This window comes from Sorex araneus, chromosome 2 (assembly GCF_027595985.1).
Source record: "Sorex araneus isolate mSorAra2 chromosome 2, mSorAra2.pri, whole genome shotgun sequence".
NCBI lineage: Eukaryota > Metazoa > Chordata > Mammalia > Eulipotyphla > Soricidae > Sorex > Sorex araneus.
This window is the reverse complement of record NC_073303.1, coordinates 370,390,174-370,412,654: the sequence shown is the minus strand read 5'-3', so window position 1 is coordinate 370,412,654 and position 22,481 is coordinate 370,390,174. Positions and strand designations below refer to the sequence as shown.

Genomic DNA, 22,481 nt, shown 5'->3' with positions numbered 1-22,481 from the left:
TCCTATCTCTGCACTCAGAAATTACTCCTGGCTGTGTTTGGGGGGTCCGTACGGGATACCAGGGCTTGAATCTGTGCCGGCCGCATGTAAGCAAGGCAAGTGCCAGCCCAGGATGGAGAATTTCAGACTTGTGAATCTCTGGCCTATCAGGGGCAGCTGGCCCTCCTGACAGGCTGTTGAAGCCGAGTCCAGGAGAGCCGGGGAAGCTTGCAGAGCCTGCACCCTCCCATCCCAAGCCTCCCTAACCCTCAGCGGCGTGGGACGGGGGGCGGGGGGGGGGGAGGAAACACAGCCACAGCCACCCCAGGGTGCACGTGCTTTATTTTGGCTTTCCAACCCCCACAGTGACGTGGCCGTGGGCCGTCTACGGAAAGGCAGGCTGGGCGGGAGGGAGAGGAGCCCGGTGAAGCACTCGCGCCTGTTCACGGAGCGGAGAACCTACCACAGAACAGGAGGTTCTTGGTTTTGTGGTGGGTGATGAAGAAGAGGAAAGGGTGGTCGGCACAGAACCTGGGCTCCATCCTGCAGGAGCGGGAGTTCCTGATGACCGCCGTGGTCCCCGCCGCCTCCGTGCCCTCCTCGTTCACCTCCACGAAGCACTTGTGTGCCACCTTGGTGACGGGCACGTTCTTCTTAGTGGACATTCCGGAAAAGTCTGCCTTGGCTTCGTCAAAAGCATCAGTCATGCCCAAGCTGCGAAGGAAAGGCTCCAGATCATAATTCTCCTCCAGCTTTAGTCGCGGAAGGAACACTTGGATCTTCCCCTTCGTCAAATTTTCCGGGCTGGTCCAGGCTCTGAATTTTTCGTATGTAAGTGCTTTTTCCACCTGAAATAACCAAGAGGCAAATTTCAAATTCGAGATTATCATGGCCTGGCAACAGCAACCTGGACCCTGTTCCTCCAATCCACATAACCAACTTGCAAGTTCCAGTCCCAGAAAATTGACAGAGAATTTTCCGCTTATAAACACTTGCAAAATTTCCCTTAAATTCTCATCTTTTCCCCTGTTTTCTGAGGAGAAGAATAAAATGGTTAGAAAACACCTAAAACAAAAGTGGATTTTTAAAAGCCCATACCAAATGCATTTCAAATGTCTGTTGAGAAAATCCTCATGAGCAATTGAGAGAGAGTAAAGAGAGCAAGAGATCAACAGCAGAGCTCAGAACTCAGATGAGGAGTGAAGTCGGAGGCCCTTGGAACCGCAACTGAGTTCTGGGAAGGAGAGAGCAGCAACAGGAGAACTGCATGGGGCCATGATTTCTGGCAACCTTATTTGCCCTCTGCCTGCACTGCAGTCGGCCTGATCTCGAAGGCCCATCACTCATTCCATGGATACAAAAGGAAGTAAAGAATGGAGGGGAAGGGGTTTTCCTTTGCACCTCTCTTTCCTATAGTCCCTGAAGTCCGGTGACCACCAATGTCAGCCTCTGCAGTGCAGCTCATCTCTGGCTGTTAGCTCAGGTCCTAGACGCTTCTCCGTTCTTCTTCTCATTGTCTCAGAAGCCACGGCAGATCTCATCCTTGGGTTATGCCCCTAACTTGCTATTTCAATTCCAGGGAGATTAGAATGGCCCCGCTGCCAGCCTCCTCTGACTGGGTGTGTTGGAGAAGGCAGGTCTCCTTGGCAAGGGTCAAGTCAAAGCCTGGATAGCACAAACTCAGCCCCAGTGGGAATATTTACACCACGGGAATCGGCAGCTTGACACGTAAGTACACCACACAACCAACACCTGACCTTCCATCTGACAGAGGGATTTTCTCCCCTCCTGAATTTAACTCCTTTCCTATCGTGGGAAGAGGTCGGTCGACTCCTATTTAAGAGAAACCTCTGTCCTTCTCCCTCACCCACTTTCTCCTCTTCCTCTCTCCTCACCTGTACTTTTGACCCTTAAAGTGTGCGTTTTATAGAAAGACAAAAATCTCAGGTCACAACACCGTGAATCAAACTCTTCTTTTTAGGAGTAACCATAAACTCCAAAACCACAATTGTCACCTATCAAATAATGGGAAAGGAACATTGGACAGGGGATGACATAGAGATGGGGGTAAGGGGTGGGGCGGTGGAGGTGGGGATGTGGGTCTGGGGTCTTAGGCACTTCAGTGTCAGGAACGGAGCATCTTTGTACATCAATACCAGAAACTTGAACACTACCATAACCCTATTACCTAAACTGTAATATATGTATATATGTATATATACACACATATATACACATATACACACATATATGTACACACTATATACATTAAATAATATATTTAAATACTTATTCAATACATATTAAAATTAAATATATATTTAACTATTCCCCTTAAATAGATGTTCTGGAGATCACATGCACATTAATACTTGGGAAACATTACCCAGATCAAGCCTTACCATTCTCTAGTACTTTGATTCAGTAATCACTGCCCCTTCGTCTAGCTCTTCTCCAGATTCAAGAGAACATTCTCATATTATTTTGAAACTTGTTCCTTCTAGCGTTATCAAACCGTGTCCTCTCATCCATTCCCACTCCTAGAAATACGCTTGACAGAGCTGTCCACACAGGACCACTAAACACCACTCGATAGTTCTCATCCCACACTCAGCATGACAATCTGAAGTTCCTCAACAGTCTCCAGTGGCTGACCTGAAATGGGCTCAGGCCAGGCCCAAGCCACTCGGCTGCCTTGCCAAGGACTCACCACGGCCAGAGGGGTGTCCTCGTCCGGCAGCAGGATGACCATGCTGAGCTCGTCCCCGGCATACGGAAGCTCCAGAACCTGGGTGTTCACCTCTTCCACATAGCCTGTCGGAAACTTCGCTTGCTTAAACATCATCTGCACTGTCTTTTGCTCCTACAGGAAATATGAAATTTAAAAGCAGGAATCTATAAAAATGAAACAAGGACCAGGAGGACTGGTCCATGGTAGGAGGCTGGCCACCAAGGGGCCGGGGGAGTGCGGTTAGGACAGAGAAGGGACCACTATGACAATGATACTTGGAAGTGATCCCTCTGAACAAGAACTGAGAGGTGAGAGGAGGTAGGTAATGGGAGATGCACGATACCCTTTCAGTAACAGTTTCCTAAAAGAAAAATGGGGGGAGGGGTGTCAGCGAGAGAATGCCTGTCATTGAGGCAAACTACAGAAGGGAGTGGGTGATGGGGGTGGGGGGAGGAAAACTGGGGACACTGGTGCTGGGAAATGTGCACTCGTGAGGGACTGGGTGCTGGAACACTGTATCACTGAAAATCATGAACAATTTTGTAACAATCTATCTCACAGCAATTCAATTTAAAAAACAAAATTTTAAATAAAAATAAGTTTCTGGAAAATGAGGTTTCCTAAAATTATGTCCAATTTGCAGAACCTCCTGGTATATTTAATTATAATTTCTGTATGCTTACGCTGATGAGATCTTCATTATTACACATTAGTATTGAGTATATGTGATTATCTCAGGAGATTATGTATTACGAGCAAAGAGGGAATAAGTTGACAATAAGAGAGGGACATAAAACTCATGACACTCATAACATTAGGGAAAGTATTTTTCTTTGAAGAAGATTCATAGAGAATTACCCCCGGGACCGTAAATGAAAAATTATCTCTCCAAGTTAAAAGAAGACTGAACTAGTATTCAGAACTTTGAGCAGAAAGTTCTAGTTAGAAAAATATGGACAGATAAGAGGGAGTTCACATTTATTCTGAGAAGTCACTTTGGCTTTCTTAAAGATGAAAACTTAATAAATGTTGGATTGCTGAATAGTTGGGCAAGAAGACAAAGTTGATGGAGCTAAATTCCAGGCTAATAACTTCTGACCTCCTTCATGAGCATATTCAAAATAGAATGAAGAAACGTGCTTTTAATGTTAGACTTTTAATCTAGAGATATAATATACAACATGATTGACACTATTGAATTCTGACAATTTGCTAAGAATAGATTTCAGGTTCTATCATTGCATAAAAACTGTAACTATGTGAGAAAAAAGATGCATTCATGATCTTAATATGGTCCTTGTTTTAATATGCTATCAAGTCATGGCCATGTATACCTTGAGCATATTAAAATTCTATTTTATTTTTTATAGGAATCACACCCAGTGATGCATGTGTATGGAGGGTCACACTCAGGGCCTCATACAAGTGAAGTATGTTTTCTACATTTGAAATCTACCCAGCCCTACACAATTTTATTTTTTAAAGACTTTTGTTTAAAAAAGTTTTCAACCTTTTCTTGTAAGCCTTCACATGGCTAACACTATTTTCCTGTGCTTAGAATTTTGAAAGTCACTAAAAATGCAATTTTTCTAAAGTGTGTAAATGCAGACAGTGCCAATAATCCAAACCTACATCCAAGGCTTAGCAGAAACTGTCTTTCAATTCAAGTCATATGACCAGAACCAGATCAAGTGAAAAAGGATGAAAAACAAAAATCTCAAAATAAAAACTTCCCTTTTAGATTTTCTCCTCCACCCTCCAATTAAAGATATACTGAGGTAAGAACATGAAATATATTGTGAATTAAAGGTAAAATCAATTATTTAGCTTTTCCATTTGACATGGACTGGATCAATAGCACAGTGGGTAGGATATTTGCCTTGCATACAGCCGACCTGGGTTCAATTCCTCCATCCTTCTCGGAGATCCAGGCAAGCTACTGGGAGTATCCCGCCCACACAGCAGACCCCTGGCATATTCGATATGCCAAAAACAGTAATAGCAAGTCTCACAAGGGAGACACTACTGGTGCCCACTACAGCAAATCGATGAACAACGGTACAACAGTGCGACAGTGCTACAGTGCTTTCATTTGACATCTCCCGGTTATTGCTTTAAGAATGTGGTAGTGGCTCAAAGTGGTACAGCATGTGCCTTGGAGAGGAATATTCAAAGCTCTGGGTTCATTTCCCCTTCCCTGGAACTGGAAGCCACCCCACTCCCCCAGCCTCTCTCCCACCCAACACGGAACTGTTAAGTGTGCCACAACAATAATTTTTTTTTTTTAAAGAAGAAAGCAGCAATCCGAGTGCTGTGATTTCCCTACCTGGTTGACCTTAAAAGGCATCCCTCTGGTGTGCTTCCTGTCAAACTGTTCACTCCACTTCCCTTTGAAATAGATCGCGTTCACCAGGACCAGCTTAGTCAAGGGGTCGATCATCCCAACACTCAGGATCTCTGAAATCTTACCTGGAAAGAACGGGAGAAAAGTTTCTGGCTGTTCGGAGATAAATACTCACTCACCAAATCCACTCCTGCACGCACCCCCTTAACCTAGCAACTGAGACTGAAGATCAGGCTGGCATCCTTCCTTTCTAGGAAGCTGATGGACCAGCATGATGGTCAAGTGCATGTTTGGCTTTCAACAACTTCCGGAAGCCAATGGGGCAACTGTTGCTTTTGCCCTCCATGTATACAAGTAGACATTCAGATGCAGAGCATTTGCCTGACTCTGTGCCAACAGCCCAGGCGAGGCAAGTGACTGAGTCAAAACAATAATCTGAGGTTTGATTCTAATGTAGACTCCATGATTTCTCAATCATGCCACTGTGGGCAGTGGAGTCTGGAAGCTTCTCTGGAGAAGGGTTTCCCCTTGCATTGAAGATGCTCAGCTAACAGCAGCATTCTCCCACTTGTAACCACACAGAATGTCCCCAGCCACCACCACATGCCGGCTGCAGGCTGACTCTAGCTGAGAACCATTGCTTCAGGTCAACTTCCAATCTCATGGAAGTGAAGAAAAGATGGGGGACGCCTCTGAGGATGGGAGAACACAGTCACCCCAAAGAGGAGCCAAAGAGGTGAAGGAATCGGGAATGAAGTCGAGAGTCAACTCTCTAGAACTGCATCAGCCAGTGAGCAAGACGCCACTGGACCCCTGGCACCCCAGAAGGTGAAAGCTCTCTCTCCACTCCTTTGGCCATTCCTTTGGTAGCACTCACAGTAGGACGGGACCACGAAGACGGGAAGGGTAGAATCACAAACACCAGGGTGACACCTGAAGCAAGGTCTCACTCTCCCCACCCAGCGTCTCCATCTCTAGGTCTCTAGATGATGTTTGGTGCTTCATGGGAAGCGGGCATTACCAGCACACCCTCAGCCCAGATAAGATCCGGAGCTGCTGAGTGCGAAATGAACCCTCTGCTCCTAAAGACTATGATCCCAGAGGTCTTCTAACCCATTTTGGCACCCAGAGCTGCTTCTTACAGAAATGCATCTAGACTGAACTGAGCTAAAATATCAGAAATCCAAAACCGCATGAGTTCATAGAGTCTTCATTCTCCGCAATGAAAAGAAATTATTAAATGATGCCTTTTCAGCAGGCCTGATTGTTGGGGGAAAATTCCAAACAATAATAGTGAGTTCTGTATTGAAATATGGAATGTAATCAAAGTATAGAGAGAATAAGGTGAAGATCATTAGCTACTTAGGTGGGGGCTGGGTGGGAGGGGGGTATTTTGGGGTTCTTGGTGGTGGAACATGTGCACTGGTGAAGGGATGGGGGTTCTATTATATGACTGAGACTTAAACCTGAAAGCTTTGTATTTTTTTCATGGTGATTCAATAAAATAAAAACTTAAAAAAAAAAAAAAGAGGAAACCCGAGTTCTTCCAGCCCTGCACTCGAGAGAAAAGGCAGAAGGGTGAAGACATAGTGCACAGGTCAGCCCCTGGTCTTGCGTGCGGCCAGTCCCTCACACTGAACATGGTCCCCCCAGCACCTCCAGGAGTGATGTCTCAGCACAGGGCAGGAGTTATCCCTGAGTATAGCCCAGTGTGCACCCCCGCCCCAAAAGATATATTAAAAATATTTGGCAGAACTATTCCCAGAAAATGGGAATGATTTGGACAGGGGGTGGGGTGGGGTTTCAGCCTAGCTATTCTCCAGAATCAGCAACAGATTCAGAAAAGGTCATGCCCTGAACGCCTGCCTAGTAACAACCCTAGTAACAACGGGGGGAAAGGAAGGACCAGGCTGTGGGGGAGGCAGATGCTGTTCATGCCAGCCCAGCAGGCATGGGGATACCCGAGCAGGAGCACAGGCAGTGGCATCCCCGCCTCCAGAGCACGGTCACGCGCTCCACATGGAAGCAACAGGCTCCAGAGAGGAAGGGCTGGGGACATTCCGCCTGGTTCCAGGGAGAATGGGTCTGAGAACTAGATCTAAGTAAGGAATTCCTTCCTTCCTTCCTTCCTTCCTTCCTTCCTTCCTTCCTTCCTGTCTTCCTTCCTTTCTTCCTCTTTTTTCCTCCTTCCTTCCTTCCTCTTTTTTCTTCCTTCCTTTCTTTCCTTCTTCCTTCCTTCCTTTCTCTTCCTTCCTTCCTTCCTTCCTTCCTTTCTTTTTTCCCTTCTTTCTTCCTTTCTTTCTTCCTTCCTTCCTTCCTTCCTTCCTTCCTTCCTTCCTTCCTTCCTTTCTTTCTTTCTTTCTTTCTTTCTTTCTCTTTCTTTCTTTCTAAGTTTATTGGAAAATAGAAAAGAAAAGGAACTCCCCCAGTGGAGAGGCACTTAGCATAGGACTAAATTCTAAGTAAGGAATTTTCATCACTTTTTTGTGAACCACGAAGCCTCAGGGAAAACAACAGAATTTCATTGCAGGCCCCCAAACCCAGCAAACACATGCAAACAGGTCTGTGGCATTAGGGGCACAGGGACATCCTGTGGCAGTGCTGCCCTGCCAATGCCACACCCCTTCTTCAGTGGCCCCAGTCCCTCACCTTCTGTCTCCTCGGCCACCCAGTGGTTAATGTGCTTCCTGCAGTCCTCCGTGTCTCTGGAGAAGGACAGCTCTTCCAGCTCGGCGTGGTAGAACTGCTTGCACGACGCCTTAAAGTCCTGCTCAAGAAAACGTCCAGTTTGGCCCCAGTGGCAAAGGCTCCCCCACAAAAGTGAAAGGTTTGTTTTATTTTTAAGGTGTTTGGAGTTACTTGAAGTAGCACTGTCGTCCCTTTGTTCATCAATTTGCTTGAGCTGGCACTAGTAACGTCTCCACCATGAGACTTATTGTTACTGTTTTTGGCATATCAAATATGCCACGGGGAGCTTGCCAGGCTCTGCCATGCGGGCGGGATACTCTCGGTAGCTTGCTGGGCTCTCCGAGAGGGACGGAGGAATAGAACATGGGTCAGCCGCATGAAAGGTGAACGCCCAACCCACTGTGCTATCGTTACTTTAAGTAACTCAAAAAAACACAGATGCTTGCCCAGGTCATCCTGCCCTTTGTGACTCCTTCGTGCCAGGTGGAGATGGCCCACGCTGGGCCTGAGGCCGCGCCAGGGCACCCGAGGGGATGGGCCGGTCCATGGAAGACATCGAGTCTCGCCCACAGATGCCTTAGAACGTGGATGGGGGTAGCCAGGCACGACCCAGCAAACAAGCCAATCCCATAAATCCACTTTCTGTTTGATCTCCTGCCACCTCCACCCACAGAACCCTCAAAGGGAAGGTTAATCACCCCCCTTCTGTGGTGCTGAGGATTGAGTCCAGGGCCTCACACATGAAAGCGTGCACTGCACTGCTTGTACTGTATATCCCAGCTATTGTGTTGTTTTTTTTTAATCACCAGCATGAAACCTATATTTGAAATAAATTTGTGGAATGATTAGGAGGTATCATAATAAACTTCTATATTAAGAAATATTACAGGAGTGGGAATTCTCCAGAAGTGGAATCTAATGATGTGTGTGCATATATACATGTCTATATATGTAGACATGTATGTGTGTGTCATGTATACACACATACATGTGCATATGTAAGTACACATGGGTAGATGTGTGCCTGCGTGTGTAAGGGACTGGGGCAAAGACAGTGGCGCGGGGGGTAGTAGATAAATCTTGACACAGAAGCTGGGCTAAGTGACGAGTGTTCTTTTGCCCGGTGCCTCGGGACCCGGATAACTCACCTCTCAGAAACTTGCTTCAGACAGAGCGTTCACTGCCTGACAAGCGGCTCCCATCCTCCGCCCATCTCCTGCTCTCAAATAGCTTAGCCTCTACAGAAGAAAGAAGCAGAGAGAAGCAGCCACACAGCCCACGGAGGTAGGGGCTGGACCCTGACCCCCCACGACTCCCACCTCCAAGGTGCCCAGTGCTCCTTGGCCGGGAGATCCCTGCTCCTGCCAGGCCCGCCAGCCAAGGAGGCAGGATCTGCCCCAGGTCACTGACGTCCCCTGCGGGCACCCTCCTGGGCAGGCGCTTCCCGGCAGTCAGGAGTGGGCTGCAGTGCTCAGAGAAGACCCCCCAGCTCTGCAGCCAGCCAGAAGGGAGAGGCCCTTCCTGTCCAAGCCCTGCACAGCGGCTGCACCTCGCTTGGTGCACTCAGGCCTGGAATTTTATACTGAAGGACTCAATGTTCAAGACCTCCATTTTATTGCCAGATTTAAAATTTTGGGGACACTTATTCTGTGTTTTTTTTTTTATCCCTGCAGAGGGTCCCAGGGTGCTGACTGAGAAGGGGGTGCATGCAAGAGACAGCGGGAGGCCGGTGTGTGGGAACAGTCCCAGAGCCAGAGGGGGGTCAGAGATGGGGATCAGGAGGGCACAGGGCGAGGGGCAGGGAGGAAACCACCCAGCAGAGGACAGTGACTCAGAAGCAATCCCGAGACTCAAGTTCCGGCGGCGTCAGCGTCACCCTAAGCCCGTGTCCAGCAGCAAGTGACACTTTTCCCGGTGTCCGGGCGCGCTCCCCGCGGCGTGCGCACTCACCGGAAGGAAGTCGCACGTCTCCTCCCCGAAGAGCCTGTTGGCGGTCCTGAGCTGGCACTGCGCGCCGCGCGCCCTCACCGCCCCCAGCAGCGCCTGGAAGCCGGGGTGCACCGCGTCCTCCTCGCGCAGACACAGCGCCTGGGACACACGGGGAAAAGAACACGTTTCGGGCGTCGCCGCTCCGAGCCCCCCACCCAGGTCGCAGCGGACCCCTCGGAAGGGCTTTGATCGCACTGCCCGGCTAGGCTGGCTCTGACCCCGCACAGCTGGCATTCGGGGCCCCATTCTCGGGCCCGGCCCGGCAAGGGTGCGGCGGCCCTGGGCAGGACAGAGTTTGCAGCGCTCTGACGTTTGTCCACTAGATGTCAGCAACAGCTCTCAGTTTCCGCAGCCAGCTCGGCCAGGAAAATCTAACGTGGGCACACACACACACACACACACACACACACACACACACGCACGCACGCGCGCGCGCGCGCACACACACACACACACAAGCATACACACACGCACACGCACACGCACACACACCACACACACGCACACCACACACGCACATGCACACACACATACACAAGCACACACACATGCACACACAACACACACACATATACACACACATATACACAAGCACACACGCATGCGCACACAACACACGCAAGCACATGCACAAACACATACAAACACATGTACCCACACACACACACACGCACACATGCACACACAGCACACACACACACACGCACCCATACACATACACATACATATACACACATATACACACAGGCACACAGACGAACACATACATGCACACACCACACACAGGCACACATATATATACATGCACACACACCACACACATACCACACACATATACATAATCACACACACCATACACACACATACATCATACACAATACACGAGCACAAACACCACACACACAACACACACACATACATCATACACAACATGCGTGCACAAACACCACACACACAACACACACACATTCTGATCTACTTGGTTTCTTCCTGCCGTGAAGGTGCAAAGGAACATGGTTCAGGGAGTATCAGGCAGAGCAAGCAAAAGTAAACATTAAACTGTGTTGTCAGTAATTTGATTCAAATTCTTCGGATCAGAGATTTAAAAATCAGAGATTTTAAAAAGTCATGGGATCACAGAGTTTCTTGCTTCTCCCTATATCCTGTCCCAAAGTCTCTCTGAAGAGCTGGAAGGACAATGGCTATGGGGGTCTAACTGCAGCCTCGGAAGCACTTCTGGCAGTATGGCAAGCTGGTGTGACAGAACAGTCACACAGCCGAGACGGGGACAGGTAGCAGGGTGCTCTCCGGAAAGCTCGCGCATGACTTTCAAGGTCATACTGTAGATCCCCTTTAAATAGCTCCGAAAACTATGATTCTTTCACATTTGCACAATCCTGTGCTGGAAGTGACCCATTTCACAAAAAAATGCCTTTGACAGCTGGACTTCCACTTAAAATAAGCTGCAGGCACACAATTACAATGGTAGAGTAAGTTGAAGTTCTCTGCCTTTGGTGAACAGAATGACCGTTTACCCAATCCAAACACAGAACTGACTCTACCGCCGTGATATCTGGTCTAGTGAGAAGATAAGGATGGCACGGTCTCCTCCGTGCCCGGAGAGACTGCCCTCCGCACAGCCCCCTCAGCGACTGCTCCCGCCCCGCCCCCACACCGCCTCCCCCCCCCCCCCCACCCCGCCATGGGCAGGGCACTGGTCCCTGGCAAAGAGAAGGCTTACCTGGAACATCTGGGAGGCCGTGTCTCCTCTGGCCCCCATCAAGACCATGGCCAGGGCCGAGGAGAGGCTCAGGGGGGAGAAGAACACGTTTCGGGCAGCGTCCTCCTCGCCCAGCATCTTCAGTAAGTTGATGGCAAAAGTGCCATTGGCCTCACTGAGGTGATCCATCGGGACGGTCTGCAGCCTAAGCAGTGAGCAGAGAAATGTATCAGCTGCCCCCGTGCCACCCTGGACTAGCAGCTCCCCCGTAGTGGACGCTGGCCGGGGCCGGCAGGATATCACACCCTGGAGATCTCCGCATGTGGCTGTGACCCGGGAACTCCCTGAGGGTAACCTGTGGATCTGTTCCCTCACAGAGCAGCGGGCACTTTGGGGGTGGGACCGGGTTAAGGGTCCTGAGAAGGAGAAGATGCTCGTGCGCGTCCAGGTGGGCTAAAGTGATCAGGGTCTTCAGAGGAGAGAGGCAGGAGACCGGTATCGGCGGAGATGTGACAACAAGACAACAGACGCTAAGGTTAGAATGAGGGGCCGCGGGAGAGGGATGCAGGTGGCGTCTGGAAGCTGCAAAGAGCAAGGGCAGGGACTCGCCACCCTAGAGTTTCCCCCGGAGCTCCAGGGAAAACATGACTCTGCTGACCAACTTGGGGCTTGCAGTCTGCGGGTGCTAATCTTTGTGTCGTGTTTAGTCGCTACGTTTATGTCCAACAGAGAGCTGCGGGGTCGACACTGGCTCACTCACCAAGTGACTCTCAGGGTTAAGGAAGTAGCCACTTTATTTTTATTTTATTTTATTTGTAATTTGGGGTCATACCTGGAGATGCTCAGGGGCTATTCCTGGCTCTGCACTCAGGAATTACTCCTGGCGGTGCTCGGGGGACCATATAGGATGTCCGGGATATAACCTGGGTCAAAACTGCTTCAACTGTGTCCCTGGGCATACAACTATCTCCGTCTCTCTCACACACACCTTTGAAGCTCCTCTGCAACTTCCTCTGAAGATATTCTTCCCAGAGGGATGTCTGTGATTCAGGGTCAAGAAAGTTTGGGGGTGCAAAAAAATGTGAAAGCCACACCCTCGTAGCCCCAAATAGTGCAAATTCCTTACAACTTGGCAGAAATGCAGTAAAGCGCCCATTGAGAAAATGGCTTGGTGCTGTGTCTCGCACACAGGGCTCTGGACTGGGTCCTCTAGAAATGACCATGGTCAAGGTCCTCCCTGGCTCACATCCCGAAGGCTCCCCGTGCTCGAGTCCAGGGCAGGGATACAGGGGGACGGATGTGCCGCCCTGGGCAAACTCACAGCAGAGCGGGCACCGGCCTGTCCAGGCCCCCCGCACTCCTCCTTCCATTTCACACTTGACATTTCAGGAAGTAAAAGACACAGGGGGGTAGGTGAACTTTACAGCACGGGCGGCACCAAGAAGACTCAAAACAGAGCTGTAGTTCAGTGGGGAGGACATTTGCCTTACAGGCGGCCGGCCCAGGTGTGATCTTAGATATCCCATATTGTCCCCCAAGCCCCACTAGGAGTATCGAGTCATCCCTGAGCGTAGAGACAGAAGTAAGTCCTGAGTCCCGCCAGGTGTGAGCCCCCCCAAACACAAAAACACAAAAAAGGAGAGTTGGGTAAACTGGAAAGAGAGAACTGGATCTGAACCAACCAGATCCATAGAACTTTGGGCTGGGGGCGGGGTAGACACAATCTCAGGTGGATATAGGACGTGTGTGTGTGTGTGTGTGTGTGTGTGTGTGTGTGTGTGTGTGTGTGTGTGTGTGTGTGTTCGCCCTGCCTGGACAAGCAAAGAGGTGGAGATAAATGTCACATCAGTTTCATCTAGTCCAGGGGACAATCACCAGTTTCCCATTAGTCTCATCCCAATGCAAAGACATCACGGAAACACAAACATGCACAAGTGACCTAAGACATTTCACAGCTCACACGGGTGGAATCAGAGGCGGGAACAGAACACTAGAATGACCTCCACCCCCATCTGCTTGTTCCACCCCAGCTTATCTGTACATCAGCGTTTGTGAGAGGATTGGAGCTTTAAACAAAAGGATCCTTGCCCGGTAAATCTAAAAAAGGGATGATTTTAGTTTCTTAGGAAAGAACACCTTCAGGTCCAAGAGTGTAGTCCAAGTAGAAAACACAGTCCCAGGGAAAGAATTACTTTTCAGCCTATAGAGTGAACTGGTGCTCAACCATGTTCCTTCTGCAAGAAACAGTCAGAGGCGCTGAATGTTCTCCTCGGGTCTCACAGGAGGGGTGGCAGAGTCACCCCCAAGCCAGCCTGCCGCTTCCAAGCGGGCAAGAGCACCCACCTCACTCCCCTTCCCACAGGTACACTCAAAAGGGGGTTCTCCAGAATTCACTGATGCAGGCCTCCTTCTATAATTTTTTTTTTTTTTTGCTTTTTGGGTCACACCCAGCGATGCTCAGGGGTCACTCCTGGCTCTGCACTCAGGAATTACCCCTGGCCGTGCTCAGGGGACCATATGGGATGCTGGGAATCGAACTCGGGTTGGCCGAGTGCAAGGCAAATACCCTACCAGCTGTGCTATCACTCCAGCCCCACCTTCTATAATTTTAAAGAAGAAAATCATCTGAAGCAGCCAGAAACTCAAACCGTGATCATGCCTGACCTCCATCCCTACCAGAGAGACACCACATGTCTGCAAACACGCAGTTTCGAGCCAAGCATGCACTCTCGCAAAGTGCTAAGAAGAAGCAAGGTGAATTCTCTCTCAACAGCCGCGAGGAGGTGAGAGAGAGCTGGTCGGGAGACTGGGCGCGCACCCCGTGAGTCAGTGCTGGGTGGGAGGTTTACAGGCTGGGCAGGAGTTCTGAAGGGCGACGGTGCGAGAGGTGCTTTAGAGGCCCCGGAGGTCCATATCGGGGCTGGGTGAGGTGCCACGGGGTTGACCACAGACGGAATGCAGCAGGACTGGCTGGGGCGGGTGGGGTCCCCAACATCAGGGCGGCCGGCTTCACACCCTGCAGAGACGAGGTGCACCCCTCCTGCCAGGGTCCAAAATCTGGACGTGACTTCCATTACGGTCTGGGATGTTTTATTATCAATATGTTGTGGACTGAGGAAAAGAGTCAAGTTCACCACTCAGCATAAAGTGGTTTAAAAAGTCGGCTGAAGACAGTAGTAGGATAATCGCTCTAGACAAGAACTGAGGGCTGAAGGGAGGTAAAGGGATATACATGATGACCTTTCAGTATCTGTATCTCAAAGCATAAGGCCCAAAAGGACAAGGCGATGGCGGGGGTGCGGGGGGTGGGGGGGGTGTACAGTGATGAAGGATGTGTGTTAGAACATTGTATGACTGAAAACCCATCATGAACTACTTTTTAACTGTGCATCTCACTGGGATTCCATTAAGAATGTCACTGTCATCCTGTTGCTCATCGATTTGTTCGAGCGGGCACCAGTAACGTCTCTCATTGTGAGACTTATTGTTACTGTTTTTGGTATATCCAATATGCCACAGGTAGCTTGCCAGGGTCTGCTATGCAGGTGCGATACTCTCGGTAGCTTGCTGGGCTCTCCGAGTGGGGTGGAGGAATCGAACATGGGTCGGCCGCGTGAAAGGCAAACGCCCTACCGCTGTGCTATCACTCCAGCCCAATTAAGAATGTAAATAAATAAATAAAAACAGGCTAAAGAGTCTGCTGATAAACTACTGCCATAGACCCGGGGCTTTAGGGTACCTTTGTGCTCGTAAGAGGAGGCGGGAATGGAGTTGCCAGTCGGGGTGACTGATGCCGTGGGCAGGACACTGGGCAGACCCATCAAGGACTGTGACAAAGATGCCGGGGTAATTGCAGGCTAGGACAGTGCTGGGGTAATTGCAGGCTGGGGTGGGCCGTGAGCCACGGGAAGTTCCCAGGAGGAGTCGGCCTGCAGCCGGACAGGAATCCACCCCATTGCAGTGTGGAACCTTCCAGACCAACAGAACCCGTGACACAAACAGGGCAGAGAGGCTGCACCGGGAGCGTAGCCAGGGCGCTTACGGGAGTCGAAACCCTAGAGCAAGAGGCTACGGCCGTCAGCGTTGGGATTCCCTGGGATAAGGACACGGTGACCTGGAGTGTGCCGGGGCCACTCCGGAATAAGAGTCACCTGGTTCTGGGAAGTGTCCAGGACTTGCAGGTGTAGTAAGAGGGGGCTAAGGACCGAGACCCACCAGGACAGGCACCAGGGAGAAGGAGAAGGACGCGCCTGAGGGAGGACGAAGGATGGAAACTGGAAAGTGTGAGCTGGCACAGGGCCCGACTGGCTACAGGGGCAGGGCCCGGAGGTCACCCTGTGGCCGATCCCCACGCGGCACCTCAGCCATCCTGGGCACTTTTACAACTGTCAACACCGAAAGGACACCCCGACAACTACAGTCCACCGTCACCTCCTCACCTTATCTGTGAGCATAAGGCCCCGACAGTCCTCCGAGGCTGGGCAGCCCTGTGGGGACCTGAAGGGGGTGAAACCCTCTCCCGTTCTTAGAACATTCGTGACTAAACCTGCTCCGGATCCACAGGATGTCAAAAACGGTCAGAAAAGGCCGTATGTGGCGCTACTCGGAGACAGCCTGGGCCCAAAGGCCCCTTTCGATAAAGCCTCCTCGGCCCCACCGGAACCGCTTCAAGATTCCTGTCCCCGGGAGCACGGGGATCCCAGCGGGCAGTCTCAGACCTGAGTGGGGGCAGCCCGGGCACCGGGCTGGGCACATTAGCCCCTGTGGGCAAAGAGGAAACCAGGCGAGGGGCTTAGCCTCGCTGGGAAAGAGCCAGTGAAGGTGAAAAGAGGAACATAAAAAGGAGTGAGAAAAAAAGAAAGGGAAGGTGGGCTGGAGCGACAGCACAGCGGGTAGGGTGTTTGCCTTGCACGTGGCTGACCCGGGTTCGATTCCCAGCATCCCATATGGTCCCCTGAGCACTGCCAGGGGTAATTCCTGAGTGCAGAGCCAGGAGTAAGCTCTGTGCACTGCCAGGTGTGACGACCCAGAAAGAAAAAAAAAGAAAAGAAAGGGAAGGCATGGTAAAGATGAGCACTTACACGAAGGGGGAAGGAACGAACTAACGAATGAACGAGAGAAGGAATCAAAAGAGAGAAGGAAGGAAGGAAGGAAGGAAGGAAGGAAGGAAGGAAGGAAGGAAGGAAGGAAGGAAGGAAGGAAGGAAGGAAGGAAGGAAGGAAGGAAGGAAGGAAGGAAGGAAGGAAGGAAGGAAGGAGAATAGGAGGGAAGGAAGAAGGGAGAGAGGACTGCAGACTTGCAGAAAGGAAGGGAGGAAAGGGAAGGGGGAAAGGGAGGGGAAGGCAGAAAGAGGGTAGGGAGCTGGGGAGGCAGGAGGGGAAGGGGGGAGGGCACAGGGGAGGCCCCGGGCAGGGGTGCGGAGGCAGCTTGGCCTTAGCCCCAGCCCGGACCCGGGAAGCCCCTGGCGCGGCGGAGCTGCGGAGCCCGCCCGTGACCGCGCCGCGGCTCCTCCCACCCGCCCCGCGGTGCCCACTGGCTCCTCCTTCCCGGGCACCGAGACCCGCGCGGCTGCGCGCCCGCGCCTGCGCCGGGGAGCCCGGGCGGGCCCTGCCGCTCCCGAGACCCCCGTCCCCGAGCGATCCGGGGGTGACGTCCCTGCCTGGCTGGCCAGTCCCCCCTCCTCCTCTCCTCCTCTTCCTCTGCGGCTCGTGGCCCTCCTCGGCCCGGCCCGCAGCACCCCCGCAGGGAGCCGCAGGGAGCGGGCCCCGGAGCCGGAGCCGGGGCTGGGGGTTGCGCGCCCCCGCGGCCCAGCGCTCACTCACCTGGGCGGTCCCCGCCGCTCCCGCCGCCGCTGCTGCTGCTCCGGCCGCTGCCGCTGCTGTCCCCGGCCCGAGCCTCCCTGGGGCTTTGATTTCCCGCGCCACTTCCGGCAGGTGACTCAGAGCGGGTGGCCCCGCGGGTGCAATCCCAGACTGCGAGCTTCGAGGAGCCTCCCCCCCCCGCCCCCCCCGCCCCCCAGCCTAGGGGAGGTTTGCCTGGGGGTTAGCGCTTGGGGATGGGGGAGGGCGGGTGCTGGAACACTGGGTGGGCGCTTTGTGATGGAAAAGTGCCTAAAGCAAAACCAGCCCCTGCAGATTCCTGGGAGGGGGGAAGAAGGGGCTCCTGGCTTCCAGGCCTGTTTGGGCTGGATGGACGTCACTGTCACTGTCATCACTGTCATCCCCTTGTTCATTGATTTATTCGAGCGGGCGCCAGTAACGTTCCCATTCATCTGAGTCCTGAGATTTTAGCAGCCTCTCCTTACTCGTCTTTCCCAATGCTTGGAGGCTCCTTCAGGGTCAAGGGCATGAGACCTGTTACTGTTACTGTATTTGGCATATTGAATACCTATGGGAGCTTGCCAGGCTCTATCATCATCATCATCATCATCGTCATCATCTAGTTTCTTCCAAGTCCAGTCAGTGGAAACCCAGGACCAGGACAAGGATCTCTGAAGGCTTGTGGCTGGGCCAGAGGTCCCTGTGCCAGAAGACAGGATGAGGGGCACAGCACCGTGTCACGCTCAGGGTCCCTGTGCCACCACCAGGCTCGGCCCAGCAGGACGACAAACAGGCCCCTGTGCTGTGACTGAGTTGCCGAGAGTCACACTCAAACAGTCCCTTCCGGCTCCCGGCAGCCCACTCTAGCTGCCTTGGGAAGCTCAGCACTCCCCCGCCCTCGCATGGACACAGAGGTCCTGGAGGGGGGCGGCCACCATCTTCCCCCGTGCTCGGGGCCCACGCAGGAGCATGTCCCTGCTGGCGGGAAGGACCACAGACCCTTTCACGGGTTTCTCTACCGTCTGTTCTCCCGGTCATGTGCAGCCTGGTACAGCCCCTCAGAGCAGCCAGGAAAAGGGAGATGATGGTGCCCCCCCTTTTTATTTTGCTTTTGGGGTCACACCTGGCTCTGCTCAGGGCTGACCCCTGGCACTGCACTCAGGAATCACTCCTGGCAATGCTCCGGGGACCCTATGCAACACAATTTTTTTTGTGTGCACACATGCCCCGTGTTTGCATGACCTGGTCCATGGTCACGTTGCGAACACTCTACAACACGAAGTTAAGACATGGGAACTTTTTGCTTAAGTTTGGGGGCCACCCCCAGCGATGCTCAGGGATTACTCCTGGGGTGCTGGGCATCTAACCCAGGTCCCACGTTGGCCACCTACAAGGCAAGTGCCCGACCAGCTAGACTATCTCTCCACCCCGAGAAATGGGACTCTTACTTTTTTTTTTTTTTATTAAAACGCTATTGAAATTTTCATTGAACTTCGTGTTCACAAAGATTATTTTAAAAGTGAGAGCAATGTAATTGGAAGTGTTTGTTTTCATCTCGGTTTGACCCTTGGATAAAGTCATTTGAAGACCTACTTTTAAATTCAGTTACTTTCTGTAGATGTATGGATGGCTTTCAAGAATAAAGTTCTCTCTGGAAATGGGAGGATTTCAGTAGAAAAAAACAGTCACCAGTTGTCAAGTAGCACTGTCGTCCCATTGTTCATCTATTTGCTCAAGCGGGCACCAGTAACATCTCCATTGTGAGACTTGTTACTGTGTTTGGCATATTGAATATGCCACGGGTAGCTTGCCAAGCTCTGCTATGCAGGCGGGATACTCTCGGTAGCTTTCTGGGCTCTCCGAGAGGGACGGAAGAATCGAACCCGGGTCAGCCACGTGAAAGGCAAATGCCCTGCCCGCTATGCTATCACTCCTGTCCAGTTGTCAAGTAAGCCTTGAGTTTTCAACTAATAAAAAAATATTATGTAAATATTTCTATCAAAACCTACCTATTTTCCACTTTAAAGGCCAAATAAACATTATAAATCTGATTGTGTTACCATGTTCTTTTCTAAAGATAATTTACCATTAGTCAGGCAGTGTAAAGCTATTAATATGCTAGTTGTCTTGTTTGGTTTTCTTCTTTTTCTTTCATAGCCATAATAAACTATTTCTAGTATCTCCACCTCATTTATTCACATAGATTTTCAGCCTGGGCCCCTAGCTGGTATTTCAAAATTTAGCTCAAATGCAGTGTCCTGGGGGAATTTCTCCCGTCCTCTCAAGTTACTGTTTGTTGTTTCTGTCTCTTACTATCTACAAGTTGAGTTTGCACCCCCAAAAGATAGATCGAGTCAGGAACTGTTGAGACTAAACCCAGAGACATCTTACAAAGCTCCATGAGGCCAGAATCACAGAAAGTTAACACTAAACCATCAGCAAGTTTGTCCTCCAGAGTCAGAAGTGTTCTCATCATTTTTTTTTCCTTTTTGGGTCATAGCCAGTGATGTTCAGGGGTTATGCCTGACTCTGCACTCAAGAGTCACTCCTAGCATTCCTGGGGAACCATATGGGATGTCGGGGATCTAACCCGGACCAGACTCGTGCAAGGCAAACGCCTTTCCTGCTGTACTATCACTCCAGCCCCTGTTCTCATCATTTTATTGTCTGACTTCTCTGAAATTTCCTGTTTTCATGCTCCTCCAATGTTAACTCTGCTGTTTCTCAAATCTTGATTCAGCCTTGACCTAGTGTTTCCCATTCTTCTGCTGTCCTGAGTTTGCAGCCTCAGATAAAGCCCCTGTTTGCCCCACCTCAGTCCTGGCCACTAGCATCTCCAAGTGTGATATCTGCTTGTTCATGAGCAGAGTGGAACCCAGACATGCCGCGTCTGTCCCAGGGAGCACAGAGGTGTTTGTGCTGCACTGGATGGCAAACACCCCACCCAGTAGAGTCCCCATAAACGCCAAGAGCAAGCTGGGTTCTCACAGTGTTTATGTTCAGACTCTGACCGTATTGTCAACCAGACTGCTCCCTACGTGGCCCGTGGCTGGCTCCCACTCTGCCCAGGAGAGGCCTGGCAGCCTGGCAGGAATCTGAGAGTGTCAAGTCAAAACACTTGCCCACAGGAGTAAGTCCCAGAGGAACAAAAGGAGCATCATGAAACTGAGAGCTGGATCACACTGCAGGGAAGGGGGATGAGTTGAGGGACGGTTGCCCCTGCCACTCGTACTTGACAGAGGAGGGACGGGAGAGGCTCTCTGTGTGGGTGGAACTTCCTCAAAGAAGCCAGGCCAGGGTCCAGACAGACTCCTCTCTGATCAGGACACTCAGCCACACCCTTATTAGTAATATTGTCACAAGGCATCTGAAGAGTGTTCCTCATTCAGAAGGGAAGAGGGGTTGAATCATGATGTACAGTTGTCAATAAAAATCACTGTCTGCATCTTGAGAACATTAAAGGGATGGAATTGGGAGCCAAATAAGAGAGGGCATCTCCGTGCGAGTGACCTCTGGCAGTCTCTTGTGGAACAGAATTATTACTTTAACTTGAAAGTTGTCTTGATTACCTTGTCACCGATTCTTTTGGGAGCAGAGTACCTATAAACTTCTGTATATTTATACAAATGTCTTCTCTATTAATATCTCAGGTCACCTTATTCCCACTGAAAATAAAAATCACAAAGCCTTCTTGGATATTATTTGAACTGTTCTTTGGTTTGTAAATTTTCTCTCTAGGATCTATTTCTGTCCTTGTTCATTACTATTCCCCCATGAAAGTAGTGCCTCTCAGCACCAACCGATTGTAAACGATGATCATGGTTATAACATAAATATCTACTTCAGTGTTTCTCCACCCATTTCTGAACATAACTCCATTCTAATTTTGTCTCCTTCTTGTGCCCACCTTCCCTATCAAGTAGCCCCCTAGACTCACGTCATGGACCCCTAAATATGATGTTTCACGAGTTGGCATATCCTGGACACCCACAGGGGGCCATTTGCCCCCAAGTTTAGAAATACTGATCTAGATAACCCAAAATGTATTTATTAAATGGATACACTATTGCCAAATAAATGAATGCAAGTGATTATAAAAAGAAACGCCACAGAGAACTTATACACCAACTTGGAGCATCCAGGGAAAGTCAGTTTGCAAAGCCTGGGTGAGGAGCGCTCAAAGGGGTGGCACACACGTTTGGAGCTGCATGGATCTCCGAGCAAGCAGGGATGACCCCCCAAAGAAGCCAAAAACACCCCATCTTCTTGAAAAATGTTACGGTGCAGTGAGACGTGAGGTGGGGTGTTGTATTTTAAAGAACTTCAAAGGGTTCTGACCTGACCTGATACTATCTGGATGCTGACATCAGCAGCTCCTTTCTGCAAGGTTATTCTTGTCATCAGTTACAACCTCGGCCTGCAGTGCTCAATGATAAACTATGGCCGGGCATTTTTATTAGCAGCTGCTTTCACTTCACCTGTGGGTTAGGTTGGCCTTCACTGAGACCTAGAGTCTCTGCCACAAGCTTCCACTGAGACGCACAAGTAATTAGGCCATCAGGTCCACACAGGAGACAGAAAACGCAAATGGGTTATTTGAACCGTGAGAATAACGGGGAAACTCTAGCTACCGACGGGGAGCCAGGGAGAGCCTAAAGGAAGCAGAGATACAGGAATGACAGAAGAAACTGGGGAAAATGGGCTCTAAAAGAACTAAGGACACAGTGGTGACCACTTAACAGCCTCTTCACTGATGAAGGCACACAAATATCTCCAAGACAATTGTAAAGTATTTTTCCACCATCCTTGATACCAACTACCACTGAGAATCCTTTGCCTCCCACTGTAAGGTCCCTAATTCTAGATCTTAGACTCTGCTTGCGTTCAGAGGTGTGGTCCCATGTCCAAGATATCAACTGATGTATCAGTTGAACACTTTCTAGATGAATGACACCTAACCTTATCAATTTTACTAATCTGATCTATCTAGCATTATTTTCCTTTCTGGTAGCATGTTTGAAAAGACCCCTATGCAATAAGAGTGGGAAATGATCCCTCTGTACAAGAACCGAGCGCTTGAAGGAGGTAAAGGGATATACATGATAACCTTTCAGTATCTGTATTGCATATCATAATATCCGAAAGAAGAGGTGGAGAGAGCGAGTGGGGGGGAATCAGAGGCAGGTTGGGGGGAAGTGACAGGGGGAAACT

General features: G+C 50.5%; 1 protein-coding gene across 3 annotated transcripts; it reads right to left on the bottom strand.

Annotated features, from left to right (window-relative positions):
• Positions 1-303: 303 nt before the first annotated feature.
• Positions 304-17,437, bottom strand: SERPINB8 (serpin family B member 8). Of its 3 annotated transcripts, XM_055126604.1 has the most exons (7): positions 17,274-17,437; positions 11,473-11,656; positions 9,693-9,830; positions 7,704-7,821; positions 5,037-5,179; positions 2,690-2,842; positions 304-827 (listed from the first exon to the last, which is right to left on the bottom strand). In XM_055126604.1, exons 2-7 carry the CDS (start codon positions 11,638-11,640, stop codon positions 423-425), a joined length of 1,125 nt encoding a protein of 374 aa, XP_054982579.1. In that variant the 5' UTR covers positions 11,641-11,656; positions 17,274-17,437; the 3' UTR covers positions 304-422. The 3 variants fall into 3 exon arrangements, with proteins under 3 accessions (XP_054982579.1, XP_054982577.1, XP_054982578.1); XM_055126602.1 differs by lacking the exons at positions 9,693-9,830; positions 11,473-11,656; positions 17,274-17,437 and adding an exon at positions 8,891-9,612; XM_055126603.1 differs by lacking the exons at positions 9,693-9,830; positions 11,473-11,656; positions 17,274-17,437 and adding an exon at positions 8,891-9,612 and having other exon boundaries at positions 5,037-5,098.
• Between the last annotated feature and the right edge of the window lie 5,044 nt (positions 17,438-22,481).

Excerpts from the sequence above, each read along its gene's own strand:
- SERPINB8 (XM_055126604.1), bottom strand. The coding sequence starts at position 11,640 with ATGGATCACCTCAGTGAGGCCAATGGCACTTTTGCCATCAACTTACTG. Across the intron at positions 9,831-11,472 it reads CGGCCTCCCAGATGTTCCAG|GCGCTGTGTCTGCGCGAGGA; the intron begins GTAAGCCTTCTC and ends CGTGTGTCCCAG. Across the intron at positions 5,180-7,703 it reads GGTGGCCGAGGAGACAGAAG|GTAAGATTTCAGAGATCCTG; the intron begins GTGAGGGACTGG and ends CGTTCTTTCCAG.